Genomic DNA, 21896 nt, shown 5'->3' on the forward strand with positions numbered 1-21896 from the left:
GGACTAGACCCTGTCAAGCTCCAAAAATGACAAAAACCACTATAAACGTATTATAGCTGTAGTTCATACGAATTGTATGCAATATTCCACGTTTTCCAAAGCTGTATAATGGCTTTGTGTGAGGAACAGACTTATAGTTTTTCACTGAAAATCTTCTCCTCCGCCATAGCTCTCAAATCTAATTTGTGCAGTTTGCTACTGCGGAAGATACATTTAACATTCTGCTAAATTTCTCCTTGTATGTTCCATGGAAGAAAGAAAGTCATACAAGTTAGAACAGCACGAGGGTGAGTAAATAATGAGAGAATTTTCATTTTTAGCGGAACTGTTCTTTTAAGATATAGTTAACACTCCTTGTTTTTTTATACACAGACATTCATGTGGGAAATGACGAGTGGGGCGGAGATCCCATCTGGAATCGCAAATAAGGAACATGTGATCTTTGGGAATATTCAGGAGATTTATGAATTTCATAACAAGTACGATTTGAGTATTTCAAACAGGCATGGTTTACAGATTTATATATGCTTGATTTACATAAGTGCAGCTGCTTAACACTAAACCGTCACTTTGATGGCTCATAAAGCTGTTACAATTATGGTTGGTATGTGAAGTGTGTAAAAATCCTGTTCATTTTCTTCTTAGAGAAATTGATTGTTAATGATAACAAATATACCTTTATAAACAGACCAACCATGAGCTTTGAGGTTAAGCAATGATATATGGTTCTGTTGAAGTCAGTGTGATTTCAAATACATTTTTAAAATATGTATTTAATTACGGTACCAAATTCCTGGTGAAGAATACATTACCCATAATCCTAAAGAGAGATCCACCAATCAGAGCTAGAGCCTACTCTCATGAAGCATTGCAAATGATGCAAGTCTCCCTACACTCTCAAACTACTAATATATTTTGTGAATATATATATTTTTGTAGAATATTTAGCTATAAACTGAACTAAAATACATATTATTTTTATACACTGATGAGCCAAAACGTTATGAACACTCACAGGTGGAGCGAGTATCGTTTATCATTTACTAACAAGGCTACATTTCAAGGTCTGGGTAGATTAGATGATAAGTGAACAATCGGTTCTCGTAGTCAACGTGTTAAATGCTGGAGAAATGGGCAAAAGTAAAGACCTGAGCGACTTCGACAAGGGCCAAATTGTTATAGACGGACGACTGGCTTGTGGCGTGCTCCCAGTCAGCAGTGGTGAGTACCTACCGACAGTGGTCCGATGAGGGACAAACCACAAACCGGTGACAGGGTGTTGGGCGACCAAGGCTCATCGACGAGCAAGTGCAATGATGGCTATCCCGTCTGGTACAAACCAACAGAAGGCCTACTGTGGCACAAGTCACAGAAAATTTGAATGATGGTTACGTGAGGAATGTGTCACAACACACAATGTATTGCACCCTGCTGCGTATGGGGCTGGGTCACCGCAGACCGGTGCCCATGATGAACCCTGTATATCGTCGAAAGCATCTACAATGGACACGCGAGCATCAGAACTGGATCTTGGAGCAGTGGAAGAGGATCACTTGGTCCGATGAGTCCCATTTCTTTTTACATCATGTCGACGGCCGTGTGCCATTTACCTGGGGATGTGATGGCATCAGGATGCACTGTGGGAGGACGCCAAGCCATTGTAGGGAGTGTGATGCTCTGGGCAATGTTCTGCTGGTAAACCCATTCATGTGGATGTCAATTTGACACGGGCCACCTGCAGACCCGATACACCCCTTCATGGCAATGGTATTCCCTGATGGCAGTGGCCTCTTTCAGCAGGATAATGCGCCATGCCACACTGCACACATTGCACACAGGTTTTAGGAACATGATGAAGAGTTCAAGGTATTGCCCAGGCTTTCAAATCTCAATCCGATTGAGCATCTGAAGGATGTGCTGGACCAACTATTCCGATCCACGGTGGCTCCACCTCGTAACTTACAGGATTTGAAGGATCTGCTGCTAATGTATTGGTGCCGGATACCACAGGACACCTTTAGGGGTCTTGTACAGTCCAAGCCTCGGTGGGTCGGAGCTGTTTTGGTGGCACGTGGAGCACCAACAGCATATTTGACAGGTGGTCATAATGTTTTGGCTCATCAGTATACAATCATTGTCTAAAATGGTTTTATATTGTAACATCTCTGATTCAATTACATCATTCGCAATGATTCACGAGAATCATGAGGTTCATTTACTCAAAGAATTATTGAAGTACAGAGTCTTCAGGTTTTCAGTAGGGTTGGGTATTAATACAGATTTTTCCATTCACAAGTGAATCAGAATCGATTCTGATTCACAAGCGCTCGATATGATTCGATTCTGATACAGTGCGATATGACTCTGATTCCTTTGGTAATATTTCAGATATATGGCTTATAACTCTTTATTGAAGAATTGTTTTAATGCCTTTTTTTTAATACATTTAAAAAATACTAATACTTAATATTAATTAGTTATGATGTTTCTTGTTATTCACTATTTTTGCAGTATTTTTCTGAAAGAGCTGGAGAACTATGAGCAGCTTCCAGAAGATGTGGGCCATTGTTTTGTCACATGGGTGAGACACAGATGAGTCATCATGTTCTTTCCTCATAAAAAATATAGCTTCGTTTGGAGAACATATTGTTATTGCAGTGTTGACTAGTCATCATCATTTTACTCTGTATGAATATTTAAAAACCAATGTGTGCTGAAAGGTTGTAAATGTGGGTAATTGCCTATACTGCATTTTTCTGAACATTATTTAAAACTTTAAAGGTTTAAAATATATATTCAGCTTTGAAGTATGAATATTAAAGCAGTAGTTTCTGCTACTTCCAAACTCTGTTGAGAGAGTTACATTACATACAGTGAACATGTTTGTCTGTGTCCACTTCCTGAAGGCTGATAAATTCCACATGTATGTCACCTACTGCAAAAACAAACCTGACTCCAGTCAGCTCATCCAGGGCCAGGCCGGGAGGTTCTTCGATGTGAGTTGTCTTTCTTTTCCCCCTCATTCCTTTTGGAGGTTATTGTGGTATCGAGGTGGTTCAAAGAGTTGAAAGGGGGCGCCAGAGAGCTGCTATCATCCACCCGCACAACTCTGTTCCATTCAGATCAATAAAACTCACAAGGAAGATAAATGAGCAAAGCTCTATTATGGCTCAGGTTTAAAGTCAACATGATATCGAAATTAACTATTTACTTTCTGAATAAAATACCTCATAGTCATGTAATAAAGTTGGTCATAATGTTTGTTGTGATTTAATCTGTCTCTCTCGCAGGAGATCCAGAGGAGACATGGGCTTGCCAATTCAATCTCATCATACCTGATCAAACCCGTCCAAAGAATCACCAAATATCAGTTGCTGCTGAAGGTGCAGACGCAACGATGGTTTTATTCTGTCTTTCCCTTAAGATGCAATAATGATGTGTCTGGATAATTATCACATTTTAAATAGATTCTGAATCAGTTTGGATGACTGAATGGGTGTGTTCTGTTTGTGAACAGGAGTTGCTGACATGCTGTGAGGAAGGTAAAGGTGAAATAAAGGAGGGATTGGAGGTGATGCTCAGTGTGCCCAAACGCGCTAATGATGCCATGCATGTCAGCATGCTGGAGGGTGAGTGATAATGCAGCATCTCTGATAACAAACATGAGCTGTATACAGAAAAACTGTTCTTTTTTAGTTTACAATTATATCAGTCAATGAGTATTTAAAATAGCTTTTTCTGTACCAGTTTCTTATGATAAACAGTTTTAATAAACATATTTTTCATAAACAGTTGTATGTGTTCACAACATGTTTTTGTGGGTTTTTTTCACATCCGTCATATAAGCTGTATTAATTAAATAATATCTAATTAATTATTAACGCAACATGAAACATTTGATAAGAAATGGCAAAAGATTGGGTTGATATATGAAATAAGTGTAAACAGTTTAGAAATGTTTATATGTAACTTAACTGTGATATTTGTTTCGTTAAGCTCTATCTACATCCCGATCACAGATTTTTATTGTTTATTTGTGGTGCTACAAGATTTTAAAGGGATAGTTCACCCAAAATTGAAAATTCTCTTATCATTTATCTACCCTCATGCATCCCAGATGTGTATGACTTTCTTTCTTTTGATGAACACAAACAAAGATTTTTGGAAGAATATCTCAGCTCTGTAGGTCCATATAATGCAAGTGAATGGTAGCCATAAATGTGAACCTGGAAAAAGCAACACAAAAGTAATCCATAAAAGTGAAAGATGAGAATTACATTAAAAAAGGATTTAAATATCGCTTCAGAAGAAGTAAACTGTATAGTGGAATGCACATAATCTCATTAGAATTCATGACAATACTGCCAGGTGGTGCATTCGTAACAATTCATATGACTTTATCCGTACGGAAATGTGTGACTTATATATCAACCAATTACATTTGCTTCACGAGCACTCGTTCAGAACCTGGAAGTGTCGCTTTCTTCCGCATTACACATCAGGGATACATTTGTATCATTCGTTCTGGGTAGGGTAAGGTGTTACAATATATGGTTAGGTGTAGGGATGGGGTTTGGGTTAGGGGTTACAAAAATACAGTTTTGGATTGACACGGAACAGCATAACGGAACAGAGATTGGGCTGCGACATCTGTGTGATTGTGGTTTCAGGTTTTGATGAGAATCTGGCCGTACAGGGTGAGCTGATCCTACAGGACACCTTCCAGGTGTGGGACCCCAAATCACTGATCCGCAAGGGTCGCGACCGCCACCTCTTCCTTTTCGAGATCTCCCTAGTCTTTAGCAAAGAGATGAAAGACTCGTCAGGGCGCACCAAATATGTTTACAAGAACAAGCTGCTGGTAAGAAGCTCCAGGATAACACATTGTCAACATGTGTAAATACCATCAGCGTAAATGAGAGCTTGAGTGCCTTAAAGGCTATTTTCCACTTTATTAGTAAGTTAATAGTGTTAGTGTGAATGGAAATGTGTTTTGACAGGCATCAGAGTTAGGAGTCACGGAACACATTGAAGGGGATCCGTGTAAGTTTGCACTGTGGGCTGGCCGGACGCCTACATCTGACAACAAAACAGTTCTCAAGGTAAGATTTGTTAATGTCTGTGTCAAGTAAACCCACAGAACTGTCAGAGAAGCATCCTAGTTACTGATGTACAGGATACCACGACTCTGTTCAGGGACCCCTATAACAATTTAATGAGCCTATTGCAGTACATAATACCTGTTTCTCATATACTGTGTGTGCAGGGCATGAGCAATGCTGCCATGTTATTTCAACAGCATACACTGTCAGGGCAAAAACTACAGTACATTTAATTTTTACTGTGATAACGGCCATGAATTATGAAATGGTTATCACAAATCGGTCATGGAAGATGTAACATTTTCAGTGTTAAAATACTTTCTTCTATCACAGCTTAATATGCAGAGACAACTATAAGGCTACTTCCACATTAATCCGGATACATTTGAAATCATTGTTTGTTTCGTTTTCTAAATGCTCTCATCTACACTTTGGTTTTTAAGCATTTTTCAAAAGTTTCTCATCCAAACTGAAACACATGGCTTAAATCTCTTACAGCGTATGTGAAAAATCGCTGTTCCATGTATGGTCTGTGCTGCGTTTCCAAAAACCAGAAGTTGAGTGTAGAGTCCATTAGCACCAATGGTTTCTACGATCTACTTAGACTTACGATGTTTTTGGGAAATGCTGCCTTGAATCGCCTATGAAGGAATGTAATGTGAAGGTTGTACAAAGTAACATTTATCTTTAACAATGCTATCAAAGTGAATAAAATGCACAACAACACCACGACATGGGCCACCATCTTGATTGTTTTGGGTTGAATGAATCACATGACTGCGTCACAACAATAAATCATCGTTTTCGCTCCATTTTCCTTGTCAAAGACAGCTTTTTTAAATGTATCCACTTGAGAGAGCGTTTTCAAAAACGTCATCTCAGTGTGGACGGAAATTCAAAACGTAGAGAAAAAGATGCATTTTCAAAAGAAAACGTATTAGTGTGGTAGGGCCTAAGTAAGCCATTCATAGGTTAATTTTCTTGAAAACTATAAACACTGTGTCTCTGTGGCACTATAAAAATTATTGTGTTTGTTTTGAGAGACCCGCTTAGACCCCAACCAACAACGTTACTCAACCAATGTCGTGAGTTGGGGTGGGACTGTCTGACTATTTGAACGACAGCAGACGAGAGGCATATTCAGATAGTTGTAAATCGTTTATTTTTGCAATTCCGTTTGTTGGCGAGTGTTGCAGAAATTACATACATCGGCTTTAAAAACTATTATAAAAGTAATGGACATGAGATATAATTTGTATGTGGAGGAGGATCACATTTACATCCAAATTCACATGGAACCAAACCCAAACCCCATACTGCAGAATATAAGAAGCTTAAATGATCTGGATTCAGTCAGATTAACTGATTAAGCTGTGTGTTCCTGTCACTGCATGTGAAACTTGTACACATATGTCTTTTTTCAATCAATGGGTGAGTAGTGTACTTCAGTATCATATATTTCTTCAAAAAAGGCTGCAAATAGGTCATGCTGATTAATTGGTTTATAGGTGTTTTTTCACAGTGTTTTCCACTGAGCTCAGTGTGTGTAGCGCAGCACTGTTCACACACCCAGCATGAGGGCTGTAACCTGTTAATATGGGTGCCTAAATGAGCACACGCTCGCGCTCCGCATGAAATGTGCCTTATGGCTAAATTTGCTTGTATAGAGTCATTTTATTTAATATCAAAGTGGCAAATATGCACTTTTCCACAGATTTTTAATGCCGCATTTCACAATCACAATTGCGGGAAATATGCAAATCACACACTCAAATGTTGATTATTGATTAGTGTATGAGATGGGAACTGATTGACATGACAGAGTGGTAAAACACTGATTTGACAGAGAATAAGCAAAATAAAGAGAAAAGAATTGTAAAGAGGGCTAATTTGACCAATATAACATCGGAATAAAAAGTTTGACACTTGGTGCTCATTTGGGCGATTTAGTCTGTTCATCCCAAAATGTCCTGTCCTCTCTTCACTATCTAATTTATTTAAATGAAAGTGACAAAAAGGGTTCAAAAACACACACAATTCAAAACATCCAATATGTAAAGAATACTGTATGTTTGAAGCTCAGTCTAATTGGTGTGTTATTTCTTATATAATCTCTTCTTTTCTCCTCTCTGCTTCATGAATGCTCCTGAAGGCCTCCAGTATAGATGTAAAACAGGAGTGGATCAGGAACATCAGGGAGGTGATTCAGGAAAGAACAGTCCACCTGAAGGGGGCGCTAAAGGAGCCCATACACCCTCCCAAAACCCCAGCTAGACAGCGCAGCATCAGCAAGAGGTATACTGCATCTACTGTACAGTATAGTATATTACTAATGTCTGATTCTCAAATAAATCATGTGATGAACCTATTCACAAAGCTCTTAAAATTAAATTGACTGCAATTGAGAATATTTGACAAAACCTAAATAATTACAAAATTATAATGATAAACACCAGTAATTTATTGTATTATTATTATTATTATATTTTACATTTATTTCACAATAATAAAAGATGAAAAATTATGTGCAGGGCCTTTTAAACACTATGAAGTGATGACTCTTTGAAACAAACTGTCGAACAAACCAGTTTGCTATAAAGAGTATTCTCAGTTCTACAAAAACTAGATGTTGTTACTTTCTCTTGTTTACCCTGTTCTCTCATCTATAATATACACCTAACCCTCATGATTTGTTTACATTGACTTTACTGTTTTTAGTTTGGGGTCCCAAAGACAAAAATAATGTAGCTTAATTGTAAAAAGTTAAAATAGTAATTTCAAAAACAGCCTCTTAGTTTCCCTTTAAGTTCCTATGACCTAATCAAAACCCAGTAGACAGGTAGCCATGAAGAAATGTGACTGGTATCCATTCTAGTAACATTGTCTCTGTTTGGGGTCAATTTTACCCAAGCAAAACACATTATAGGAAAATACAGTACAAAAAATCAAACACAAGTAATGCTAATGGTTATTTACGCTGACTACCACCCCTGGAGTCGCGAGTTCGAATCCAGGGTGTACTGAATGAAGCCAGCCAGGTCTCCTAAGCAACCAAATCGGCTTGGTTGCTAGGGAGGGTAGAGTCACATGGGGTAACCTCCTCATGGTCGCAATTAGGGGTTCTCGCTCTCAGTGAGGCTTGTGGAAAGTTGTGTGTGGTTCACGGAGAGTAGCATGAGCCTCCAAATGCTGTGAGTCTCCGAGGTGTCATGCACAGCAAGACATGTGATAGATTCGTGGATTGACAGTCTCAGAAGCGGAGGCAACTGAGACTTGTCCTCCACCACCCGGATTTAGGTGAGTAACCGCGCCACCACGTGGACCTACTAAGTAGTGGGAATTGGGCATTCCAAATTGGGAGAAAAAGGGATAAAAAAAAGAAAAACATTTTTCATGGTTCCAAACTTGATAACTTTGTAGAGTAAGGCACATACACAGTACATACTTATTTTATTAAACAGCATCCTTTAGCGGTTTAATAATCACTTTGAGTCACGTAGTGACCGGCTTTTCTGGACTGAGAATCTACCGTCATAGCAACACAGAAAAACTTCAAAATAAAAGCTCAGGCAAAATAAAATTTAAATAGCAAAGAAATGACAGAAATAGATCCCTACTGCATAGTTATGTAATATCCGCTGTATCTGTAATACTACTACTTATAATAATATTAAATAAATAGTAATTGTATTATATTTATGCAATATCTCACATCTGTGATGCTCTGTAATGCAGTAATTTATTTGACAAAAATAACTCCAATGTTGTATTTTGGATTGTGCTGTGTTGTGCTGTATTTTTGTATAAAAACACTTCATTAAATAAAAAAAATATATTATGTTGAAAATAAAATGTTATATTTTCATTTGATGAAAAAGAATATAATTTATTTATGTAAACACTATTTTCATGATAAAATTTTAATAATCTGTTGATATGGAATTTCACAAATAATCAGACTTGGTATCAGCGAGTACAAAAAAGGAAGTATCTGTACTTGTACTCATTCTCAAAAACGTGGTATTGGTACATCCGTAATTATATATGTCATCTTCCAGGGACACCACTGAGGATGCAGACAGTCAGGGTGATGCCAGCAGTCAGCCTGACACAATCTCCATCGCTTCCCGCACATCCCAGAACACTGTGGACAGTGACAAGGTAGAACTACAGTACAAAAACATAACACCCCAATAACAGTAGAATGTCTACTGGCAACATTTTCCAGCAGTGTTACTGGGACCTGTCGGCTGTTGCTGTATTGCCATTTAGCTTGGACAGAGGTCATATAATCAGAACTTTTAGTCAGACCAGATCAATATCCAAATTTAGTTCAATTTTGTTCATGATGCTGGTTTTTGGTGCATATATGTATCTGATTGCTTGTTCATACAGTATGTGTATGAACATCAGACATGGGGACTTGTGACTTGGTGACTTGGACTCGAGTCGACTCGAGTCGCTATTTTTATGACTTGTGACTTGACTTGACAAAAAATAAAATACTTGAGACTTGACTCGGACTTGGAAGTTAAAGACTCGGGACTTGACTTGACTTGAGACACGAAGACTTGAATGACTTGAGTGTTAATCACATCATGTTTTCAGTGTGAATATAAAATATATAAATTATTTTAAAAAATAAAGTTGATCCAGCTTGAGCGCAGGCTGAGAATAGTTTTGTCATGACTGGATCACGACACTATAGGCTATCATCAGCCATGCCCTCTCGTACCTTACGCACACCACGCCCACTTAGATCAGATAACACATCAACATGTCAGCCGGAGGGGTAACGTTACCGAGGGTCATCGCTTTCGGCTTCAAAAATTATTATCAAGATGGCAAAAGACGAACAGCGCTTTGCAAGACATGCAACATTAAGATCGCGGACAGCCAGACGACAACCTCCAATTTCGATCCGCCATTTGAAGAGCCATTCTGCCCAGTAAGTGCTTGTCAATTTGTTAATTTTATCTGGTTAGTTGGTAGTTAGCTAATGTAATAATAGCAGGGTTCCCACGGGTCCTTGAAATCCTTGAAAGTTTGTGAATCTGAAAAATAAAATTCAAGGCCCTGGAAAGTTCTTGAAAATAAACATACATAGATACAGGTCCTTGAAAGTGCTTGAATTTATTTTGTGCAAGAAGTTTTCTGGAAAAAAAATCTGTCCATTAATTTTTTATTTCGCCAACACTTCGTGGCTTATGCTGCATACTAGCCTGCTTGATTTACGTTAGTTACGCGCATTTACGTTAAGTGTTTCCCGCGCGAGGTACTTTGTTTTGTACGTTGCCATGACGTTCACGCGCGCTGGTACCTCAACGTTTCCCACTCACAGACATTGCAAAAATAGGCTTATGGATATACTCTGTGTGAGTGAGTGAGTGAGTGAGTGAGTGAGTGAGTGAGTGTGGGTGTGGGAGTGTGAGAGCGCGAGAGTGAGTGTGTGTGTGTGAGCGCGAGAGTGAGTGAGTGAGTGAGTGTGGGTGTGGGAGTGTGGGAGAGAGAGTGTGTGGGAGTGTGGGAGTGTGTGGGAGAGAGAGTGTGTGTGAGAGAGAGAGTGTGTGTGTGAGAGAGAGAGTGGGTGTGGGAGAGAGAGGAGAAATGTAACAAAGTTTAATGTACGTAACTGTGTGTGTGAGAGAGAGAGAGGGAGGTGTTCAGAGAGGAGTATGTTGGATGTTAAGCTGTTATTTGTTTTATGGACTCAATGTTGAAAATTTAAAACATTTCAAACACTGCTGGCAGAAGTGAAAAATAAATAATTTTATGAAGTTACAATTTTGTTTGATTCCATGATGTATTTTACTGAACATGAGTATTGTAATTTACTGACAGTTACTTATATCTTGTCTTTTCACTTTATTATGATCAGATTCTGCAGGTAAAATTACAATAAGGTGACTTGACTTGGACTTGACTTGACATAGCCTGTGACTTGACTTGGACTTGACTTGACATAGCCTGTGACTTGACTTGACTTGACTTGCCCAAGAAAAAAATACTTGGGACTTACTTGAGACTTGAAGGTTAAGACTTGAGACTTACTTGAGACTTGCACATGTGTGACTTGGTCCCATCTCTGATGAACATCCTGGTTACTTCCGTAACCTCCATTCCCTGATGGAGGGAACGAGATGTTTTGTCGATGTAGTGACACTAGGGGTCACTCTTGAGAGCCTGAGACACCTCTGATCTTTGATAAAAGGCCAATGGGAATTGGCGAGTGGTGTTTGCATGCCCCTCTCCTGGACATACGGGTATAAAGGAGGGGACATGCATACCGCTCATTCAGGTTTTGTGCTGAGGAGCCGAGAATGAGGCCCCAGCCATTTCAGCGGGTAGTTTAGCGTTGTGGCAGGAGGGACACAATGATGTAGTTACATTAGTGGTCCCCTACAAAATGCCACAACTAGCTGAACTGTGTTATGTGGATCGGCGGTGCGAGGTGGGCAGATTGCTGTGTGCCGCATGGCCAGCGCACCGGGCCAGCACACCGGGCCAGCACGTAACCTCCCCTGACAATAGTATGATTGTCGAACAGCCCTTTGTGGGACGAGTCAACTACCCAAAGGATAGGGACAGGCTTGTCCTAGTCATGCCTTTTTTCTCAAATTTTCTCTAAAAGCAGTGTCTACGTCGGGGGGGTGTCTCTCCCAAGGGGAAGACACCGCAGAGACCAGACCACACCCAGAGAGGGGGGGGGTGTATAAGTGGAAATTCGTCACATGGTCTTGCCGAGACTAGTCGGAAGTATGTCATGTGGAGAAGTCCCATGGTCCTACCCAATGTGGGTGGAGGCTCTACGAGCATGGTGACTGGGGGAGAGGGGCCTCTGCCCAAGGAAGCCATAGTTTGCCAACAGGGAACATTTTTTCAGCGGAATATACGTCGCAAGGGGTTGCCTACGGGGAAAAAATGCATGCGGAGCACCTGTCCCAGTACGGGCCTTAGTCAGCACAAGTACTGGGCTGGCAGTGAGTTTCTCCGCAAACTCGCCTGCCACAGGGCTAGGAGGAAATCAACCAGGGAACACATCTGTGAACACTACTGGGAATCAACAACGTACATCTTGAGCTCAAGGGAGGTGAAAGGTTCTTAGTGCGATATACCCGGCTGGCTGACCCGGACTTACCTGTTCGTTCCTGCTAAGACACGGGATGAGACTGGCTCGACCCGGAGATTGTAGAATCTCGTAATGGTGATGGGTGTAGCCCAGCACAGGACACAGCAACGCTAAGGCTGGGTCTGCCTCCTCCTGGGGCAGCGCTTGCAGGTTGACCACTTGATCCCTGAGTGGGGTTGTGGTAACCTTTTCACATAGCCTGGTCGGGGTCTCAGGATCACGTTAGCGTAGCCCGGATCAAACTCCAGGCATGTTTCGCTGACAGAGATCGCTTGCAGGTCCCCTACCCTCTTGATGGAGGTGAACGCTGTCAGGAGGGCAGTCTTCAAGGAGAGTGCCTTAAGCTCTGCTGTCTCTTAGGGCTCGAAGGGAGCCCCTCGTAGGGCTGGACTACAGAGAGGTCCCATGAGGGAACGAGGCATGGTCTGGTTCAACCTCCTGGTTCCTCTCAGGAACTTGATAATCAGGTCATACTTGCCTAAGGACTTGTCGTCCACTGTGTTGTTTTGTGCAGCTATAGCTGCCGACCCTCCACCCTCTCCTGCAGAAAGGAAAGGAAAGCACTGAGCCGACTGCACATCTCTGGGGGTCTTCGTGTCAGGAAGAACACCACATAGCGTAGAGGGGGCCCTAGCCTGAATGATGGTGTCTACCACGGTAGGTGGTAGGCCACTGAGGTCTTCCGTGTCCCGTCCAGGGGCCAGACATAGAGGTTCCAGAGGTCTGGTCCTGGTGCCAGATGGTGCCCCATCCTTGAGAAACAAGGTCCCCTTGGGAGAATTTGCCAGGGAGTGGCTGACACGAGGAGCATGAGGTCTGAGAACCAAGTCTGGGTGGGACAGTAGGGTGCCACTAGGACAACCTGGTCCTCGACCTCCCTGACCTTGCACAGGGTTTGTGCAAGCAGGCTCACTGCCAAAGAGAGATGGAAGATGTGGTCGGGGTGACTGTCGTACACACCGGTTATGTGACCCAAGGCAGCAGGTCCTCTCGTCCCTGCATCGCTTGTCTCAGGGGCGCTTCGAAGATTTCTTCTTAGCGGGCGGCCGTGAGATGGGTGGCGTTTGCTTCCTGCGGGGGGCTCGACGCCGGGGCGGGGCCGCAGGGGCGGGCCGAGGTGGAGCTGGTTCAGCCACCGCAGGGAGATTCACTTGGCGATGCGCAGACAGGGTGCGGGATCTTGAGCTGTGCTGAATAGCCTCCATCTGCTGCTTCACCGCAGAGAACTGCTGGGCAAAGTCCCCGACGGTGGTCTTGTCGACCTCACGCATCTCGACCAGGTTAAGCCACAGTTGGTGCTCCTTGTCCAGCAATGTGGACATTGTACGCCCAAGAGACCGTGCCATGACCTTTGTTGCCCAGAGGGCGAGGGCAGTTGCCGAGCGCAGCTCCTGCATCAATCCCGGGGCATAACTTCCCTCGTGCAGCACCTTGGCTTGGTGTACTTGCAGGAAAGCCATGGCATGCAGGGCGGAGTCGGCTTGTCCAGCAGCACCGTAGGCTCTGGAAAACCTGCAGGCAGTGTATGGGAGCTTCGGGCACCCACGCCAGGTTGGGGCGCTTCGCGGGCATAGGTGCACCGTGAACGCCTTATCCACTGGGGGCATTGCCGAGTAACCCCTGGCCGCTCCGCCATCAAGGGAAGTGAGAGCGGAGGAGCCGAGAGATTGGGGCGGGGCAGTGAAAGAGGAGCTGACGTGTTCGTCATGAAACCCTGGGAAGAAAGGCACTGGCTGTGAGTGGCACCGGGAAAGCATGTCCGTAATTTCACTGTCTGCCTGTAACTGGGTGACCACACCCGAGGGGGGAAGCCCAGTGGAGGTTTCTGCATCAGACTGGACGAGCCCGCTCTCCTATGCTGTGCTCGAGAGTTCATCACCTTCACGGGCACCGAACAAGAGGTCGAACTCGCACTGGGATGAGCCGGCGCACTCATCCGAGTGCCTAACTGGAGCAAACGAGCATGCTGGGGAATGGGAGGTCCGCAGGGATTTACCTGGTGGAGGTGGTCCCATTGTGGTCCCCAAATCGCCTCCAGTGCTTGCCACGCTGGCCTCATACCCGTAGGTCGAAGGGCCGAGGCAGGGAGCCGCTGTGGTGTGACCTCAATGTTGCCATGGTCATGGTGTCACAATGAGGACATGATGCATCCACGAAAGATGTCTTGGCATGGGCAGTGCCCAGGCACGAAAGTCAGCGATCGTGGCTGTCGGAAGGCGAGCAATATCGACCGCAACCAGGAATAACACACAATCGGAAGGGCCTCTTTAAAAAGACGTGCCTTGAAAAAGACGTTCAGATGTGTGCCACTACTTTAGAATATACTCTTTTAGAATGGTTTTTCTGAATATACTCTAATGATCTGCTGAAGCACCCAGGGGGGATCCCCAGGGGTAATGCGGCATCCAAGGCTCCAGCAGAGGTGAGGGATGGAAGCCGTGCTTTGTAAGACCATCAATCGCTCGGTTCTGAAGAGAAAATCAGAATGAGCGAAATGCACGTCCCCTCCTTTATACCCGTATGTCCAGGGAGGGGCATGCAAATACCCCTTGCCAATTCCCATTGGCCTTTTATCAAAGATCAGAGGTGTCTCAGGCTCTCAAGAGTGACCCCTAGTGTCACTACATCGACACAACATCGAGTGAGTGACAGATAGGGAATGTAAAGTATGTATGTGTGTCAGTGGGGATTTCTTTAAGACTGCAAGGGAAGCTCAGCTTCCCCTATAATGTCAAAAAAATAATGGTCAAATATGTACTATTGTGTAAACAATTTATTGACTAAAAATGCGTTAGAACACGTTCATCTCGAAGACGAGTTCGTTCAGAATCAGCTACATTACATATAGCAGGTCGGCTGACTTGATTTACTTCTCATACATTCCCGTAGCGTCAGTGCATTTCCCTGTTGAAGCCGAGCGTCCATTGACTTCAGCGGGGCTGCTCTGAACAGTTTTTTTCAGTGCTCCGAAAATAGACGGTTATTGGATAAATGCTGCGATTATGTCCTGCCCACGGACGCTCAGCGTCTCTGGGGGTGAATGAGGAGTGGGCTGGCCCGGACTCTGGGCTTCCGTGTGATGATTGGAGGATCTGTCGAAAGACTGCATCTCCTTTTGATTGACAGCGAATCTGTACTATAAGAAGTCACTGAAGCTATTTCGCGCTCAGTCCCATTGTGGATTTCGAGTGTAGTCGAAAGTGTAGTCGAAAGACAAACTGCTGCAACCTATTTCTTTATATTTGTTTGGCGAAATTGCTAGTCAATTTGCATAATACATTTCACACAATTATACACCACATTCCTTGTTTCAGTTTTACCAAGTTTAATATATTTTTGTTTTAGAGCGTTACGTTCGTTCGTTCGTTCATTCATTCATTCATACAGTAGGCTAGGCTAGCGTCGTACGGGTGAAACTGCGCACGATGGCAGACGGTGCTAATATTGTCGACCTGATTTTGGCGAAGCCATTTGAAAGTCTTCCTTACGAGGAAAAAATTTGAATTAAACAGCAGGGCAGATCAACACCTAAGATTGAGTTAGTGCAAAAAATAGGGTAAATAATTTATAATGTAGGCCGAAAATGAGCTTCCCCTCTTTGAAAGACCAGCAGCCGCCACTGATGTGTGTGTGTTCATATGTGTCCAGTAGGGGTTCTTCTGCCTATGGAAAATCTGACTATGCTCATAAAAACATACTGTATGTGTGTGTGTGTGTGTGTGTGTGTGTGTGTGTGTGTGTGTGTGTGTGTGTGTGTGTGTGTGTGTGTGTGTCTGATTGCTCTAGTGTGTGGACATGTCAGGGTGTGGTTATGTTCAAATACTATCCAAAATTTCTGAAGCATGAAACTCCTTTTTCTCTCTGTGTTCTAGTTGATTTATGGTGTTTTGTTACTTAACAAGTTTTATTTTGTAGATAATTTGACAAAAACACAGAACAATGAGGTATGTCCCAGATATGTCTTTAGGTATTGTCCTTTAGCAATCCAACTTTCTGGTAAACTTTCAGTTTATTTAATCCTCATTCTTTCTCTGCTTTTATTGTTTGTTTTTGCTAGATCATTTTCTGATCTGTCCCACTTATATTTGAGTCTGATTCACTGTTTTCATCCAGTATTTCTGTGCGACAAAACCGGAACACTATTCCCTCTGTGATCTCTCTATTTCATGTAATTTCTTTGTAATTGTATTATTACTTGCTCCTGAACTTAACCTCTGGCCAATATTTCTGCTCTTTTAACCATATCATTTGTCCATATAATTACAGACAAAGAAGCTGTGTGTGCCAGAGTTTTGTCTCCTGGAGACACTCGCTTTCTAACAGCACACACTCCTTCCACATCAGTTGTTTTGTGGTGCTCAGTGTGGTTTATCTCATGATATGTACTAGTCTCAATCTCAAATAGCACAACCCCTGATGTTCACTGACTGTCTGATGCATATTGCTCTCAAAAATGGCAAGACTTGGGTGAAATTACAGTCTTTTTCAGCATACGTTTGGTCCAATTGCAAGTTTTTTCTTTCTTACACATTCATATTACATGTACATTTATTCATCTGGCAGATGATTTTATAACGTAACAAAGCAACAAGCGATTAGTCATGTAATTACAGACGTCTATTTTTCATTTGTCTCTTCATCTGTCTCTGTCTCTCTCTGTTTTTGAGAGAGCGCCATCTCATGTCATTGTGGTTTGAGATTTTTGAGGATTTGTGTTTGTGTGTGTGTGTGGCTTTGTGTGGGTGGGTGACTCAAAGGACATTTAAATATAGAACTATATGTATAGACTTAACATATTCCTTGTTTTTATACACTACACATTTCTTGACTTGTTTGTGTCTGTGGGAAGTTATGGTTGGCATGCTGACAGCACACACACTGCAACTAAAGTGTGTGTGTGTGTGTGTGTGTGTGTGTGTGTGTGTGTGTGTGTGTGTGTGTGTGTGTGTGTGTGTGTGTGTGTGTGTGTGTGTGTGTGTGTGTGTGAGCGTGTATTTATCACTTTGTGGGGACCAACAAAGTAAGGATAGTAAAACCCGAAATTTTTGACCTTGTGGGGACATTTTGTCGGTCCCCATGAGGAAAACATCTTATAAATCATACTAAATTATGTTTTTTGAAAACGTAAAAATGCAGAAAGTTTTCTGTGAGGGTTAGGTTTAGGGGTAGGGTTAGGTTTAGGGCAGGGGTCCCCAAACTACGGCCCGTGGGCCGAATACGGCCCGCCCCCACATTTGGACCGGCCCTCTGAACAATGCCATGCAGAGAAATATTTTTACAATTTAATTTTAAATATGTTTTAATCATATCATATTTGTATTTGATAATACATATTGGCTTTCAAAATAAAATTTTCCTTAGTTATAATTATTAAAGTAGCCAAATTATTTGTTAGATTCACCCAGATTAACGTTCCATCGTGATCGAGCGGGTGCACGCGATCCAGCAAGAAAATTTAAAGTGACAACAAAATGGCCAAATGGTTGGGAAAGAGAAAAGTTGATTCAGAATGCAGGGTATTTAACCAAAAGTGGACAAGTGATTATTTTTTTGTTCAATGCAAAGAAATTGCTGTTTGCCTCATCTGTCAAGAAACAGTCTCCGTGTTCAAAGAATACAATCTGCGCCGACACTATGAAACCCGCCACAGAGACAAGTATGCGAGTTTACAAGGCCAAATGAGAGCAGACAAAGTGTCGAAGCTAAAAAGTGGACTATCTGCTCAGCAAAATAAGTTTGTACGGCAAACCCAGTTGAACCAGTTATCCATTCGAGCTAGCTTTCAGGTAGCTAAACTGATTGCAACCTGCGGTAGGCCATTCAGTGATGGTGAGTTCGTAAAGAAATGTATGAATGCTGTTGCGGAGGAGGTGTGCCCCGATAAGAAAGACGTCTTAAATGCGGTGAGTCTGTCCGCAAGTACAATCACCAGAAGAATTGAAGAAATGGGGTATAATGTATATGCCCAGCTGAAGGAAAAAGTGAAAGAATTAGATTTTTTGCATTAGGCTGGATGAAAGTAATGACGTGCAGGACACGGCACAGCTGCTCATTTTTCTTTGCGGAGTTAGCTCAAACTTTGAAGTGTCCGAGGAGCTGGCAGCCCTAAAAAGTCTCAAAGGTACTACGACAGGGGAGGATATTTTTGGTAAAGTGTGCCAAACGATAGAAGAGTTGGATCTAGACTGGTCTAAGCTGGCCAGCATCACGACTGACGGAGCTCCTAGTATGGTTGGCGCGTCAAGTGGACTGATAGGACGCATGAATAGAGAAATGGAGGAAAGAGGTCTCATGCCCCCTTTACAAGTACACTGCCTAATTCACCAGCAAGCACTGTGCTGCAAAGTTCTGAAGTGGGAATCGATTATGAAAGTGGTGGTGTCATGTATAAACTTCATCAGAGCAAACAGACTTAAACACAGGCAGTTCCAAGTCTTTCTGTCCGAGCTAGAGTCTTTTCACGGAGATGTGCTTTACCACACAGAAGTCTGATGGTTAAGCCGGGGCAGAGTTTTGAGGCGTTTTTACGAGCTGCTACCTGAAATCAATGTTTTTCTTCTGACAAAGGGCAAAACTGTCCCAGAACTGATTGACACAAAATGGAAATGGGACCTCGCCTTTTTAACAGATGTGACAGAAATGTTGAATGGCCTCAACGTGCAGCTCCAAGGCAAGGGGAAACTAATATGTGACATGTATTCCCACATAAAAGCATTTGAGGTGAAACTAGCACTGGTTGTGGGACAAGTGCAAAAACAAGACTTCACCCATCTCCCTGTTACCCAAAGCCTCTCAGCTGAGAAACCAGTGGTCCCATTCCCAGCTGAAAAGTCAGTGGAAGCGCTGGAAATGCTGAAGGTGGAGTTTGATGTGCGATTCCGTGAGCTACATGTCCACGCTAAAGAAATCCGCCTTTTTCAGAACCCTTTTGCTGCTGACATTGACGAAGCCCTGCCTTCTTATCAGTTTGAGTTGGCTGAGTTACAGAACTGTGATGTCCCAACAGTCTCATTGAATTCTATACTGCCCTCCCTAACGAGACCTACCCAAACATCAGAAGGAATGCAATGAAGATGTCCACACTTTTTGGCAGCACGTATATCTGTGAGCAAACCTTTTCACGCATGAAACTGATGAAAAATCCGATGAGCTCAAGACTCACTGATGAACATTTGCATCAGTCTTTGAGACTGGCTGTGACAGGAATGGAACCTGACAATGGACTTCTCACCAGCCAGAAACAAGCCCATAGTTCACACTGATTAGCCTAATACGCATGAGTAAGTAAATAATTTGATTTCAATAGCAATATGAAAAAATGTCATTACGATAGTAATAATGCTCTTTTAATAGGCTATATACAGTATCAATTGATATGTATGGTGCATAAATAATAAATTAATCTAGCATTAGGAGGCATAATACTGTAAATCCATTTAAAATCATAATAAAATCTCCACAATAAATCACTCCGGCCCATGCCATTTTCTGTTAGACTACGGCCCTCCATTATAGAAAGGAAAAATGATGTGGCCCTCATAGAAAAAAGTTTGGGGACCCCTGGTTTAGGGGATAGAATATAAAGTTTGTACAGTATAAAAACCATTATGTCTATGGAAAGTCCCCATAAAACATGGAAACACAACGTGTGTGTGTGTGTGTGTGTGTGTGTGTGTGTGTGTGTGTGTGGTGGTCTTGAAGCTCTCTCTGTATTTATCACACATGCATATATGTGCATACATACAAACACATCATCATTTCTTACACATACAAACACATCATCATTTCACCATCCTTCATTTCTTTCTGCCTCTGCCTGCCCTGTTTTTCCCTTCATCTGGGATTAGTTTTGTACTAATTTTGGAAAAAGATTGTTTGTGTAAAATTCGGTGATGCATATATGTGCATACATACAAACACATCTTTGGCCATACTATTTTCTTGTACATCAAAAGACTCCTAGTTTAGGGTGTTCCATCTTTTCATTGCTGCATTAGATTTTTCCTCCTCTCGTTTTTTTTTAATTTATTTTTTTACACTCTCGCTCTCTCTCTCTTCCCTCTTTTCCCTGTTTGGGCAGAACTCTCTCGTCACACCACAGCTTTGCAAATGTAACTGACAGTAATTGTGCTCATACTCTCTAAAGATCATGTTAAACATACGTTTAGTTCAGCTCTTCGTGAGACTCTAGGTCTGAAAGGTTGGGTTAGACCGTTTGCTACCTGACTATTGTCCAATCAGAGGGCATTTCTGGTTGGCAGACTCATCTCTGGTTGGTTGAATTGGAGATACAGAAAGAACTATGCGCAGGTTTAGGAGTTTCAGACTACCCAAGAGAACCAGACCTGTGAGTAAACATGTGTCAATCTGATTTTATGGGGATTTAGGGAGACTAGATTGGCTCATTAACTTTTTGAAAATACAGTTTTTTATAAGTGCTAGTTCTTGAGAGCATATTAGTCTTTTAGACTTTTAAATTATAAATTAGTTTTAATCCTGGTCGGTATGTGAGTTTTAACTCTGTGATTAAAGCAGTTGTAGACAATAAAAAAGTTTTATTGTAGGTGTAGCTTTATTGTAATGTGATGTTTTGGTACATCAACTCCAGTAAAAGTACCAAGACCATTTTCACTGCCTCTTTTGTTTTCCAATTGAAAACAACTTTTAACTCAATTACTGAGCATGCTTTGTTTTTGAGTATGTGTGTAAAGGGAGCAATTCAAATTTCTTCACTCTTATTGTTGTGTTTGTGTGTAAGTGTGTGTGTGGGTTTTTTCTCAAAATCTCTCTTGAGACTCAAACTTAGTTGGCCCCAAACTTATCTAAACCACATACAGATGCACACATTGTATTTGACATGAAATTATTTGGGAAGTGATTATTTGGGAAGTGGACATGTCCTGCAGTGGGCAATACTAGACTCTATCTAAAACCATTTAAATCAGTTAATTATTTTATAATTATAATGCATGCAGTTTTTATAACCTTATTAATTGAGAGAACACATGAAATATTTATACTTCAAACATGCAGTTATCGCACAGCAGGACCAATTAAAATGAAATAGTGAAGGAAAAAATTAGATTAACGATTATCTTGAAATGGTGACCAAGTAAAGTACCTAACTGTACAATTTCTTTTTATATAAATTTTAACCTCAAAACTTTATGTTGATTTATAAAAAAAGTTAATGTGCATGGGCCAACTACCCACATATAAAGCATATGTCCATTACCCTGCTATAATACTGGAATACGTATTTATTGACGCTTTATTACATGGTATATAAGTAGCTGTTCAACCGATATATGGCTATTACCGAAATTCAGCTCAACAAGAAACTATTTTACGAGTACACTGTGTTTTCCCCTATAATCATTCTCACATTACTTAAAGTGTCTCTGGTGACAGTTGCACTCTCGATGTAGGTGTGTACTTGGGCTTTTTTGTCTGCATTTGTGTGTGTCTGTGTGTGTTTTCTATCCCCATAAGCATGAGCTCAAATTTGGACTGGGTTGCGCAGAAGGGAGTGGCTGTTTAAGTTCTTCTCCATATGTTTGTGGGTGTGTTATGTCAGTCACATTTCAGTCTCAAATCAGATTTACAATCAATATTAAGTATGATACTGGCATCTAGTTTCCATGAAATTTGTCAAAACGTTATAA

The 21896-nt window shown here is 41.8% G+C and overlaps 1 protein-coding gene across 1 annotated transcript in view; it reads left to right on the forward strand.

Moving 5' to 3' along the window:
* LOC127646385 (kalirin-like) overlaps window positions 1-21896 on the forward strand; it is a 140420-nt gene that overhangs the window by 73344 nt on the left and 45180 nt on the right. The window contains exons 25-33 of the mRNA XM_052129970.1: window positions 373-479; window positions 2512-2581; window positions 2907-2996; window positions 3291-3383; window positions 3518-3629; window positions 4671-4861; window positions 5001-5102; window positions 7255-7397; window positions 9161-9263. Coding sequence (XP_051985930.1) covers window positions 373-479; window positions 2512-2581; window positions 2907-2996; window positions 3291-3383; window positions 3518-3629; window positions 4671-4861; window positions 5001-5102; window positions 7255-7397; window positions 9161-9263 — 1011 coding nt within the window. The remainder of the gene's footprint in view (window positions 1-372; window positions 480-2511; window positions 2582-2906; window positions 2997-3290; window positions 3384-3517; window positions 3630-4670; window positions 4862-5000; window positions 5103-7254; window positions 7398-9160; window positions 9264-21896) is intronic.

Source organism: Xyrauchen texanus, chromosome 7 (assembly GCF_025860055.1).
Source record: "Xyrauchen texanus isolate HMW12.3.18 chromosome 7, RBS_HiC_50CHRs, whole genome shotgun sequence".
Classification (NCBI taxonomy): Eukaryota; Metazoa; Chordata; class Actinopteri; order Cypriniformes; family Catostomidae; genus Xyrauchen; species Xyrauchen texanus.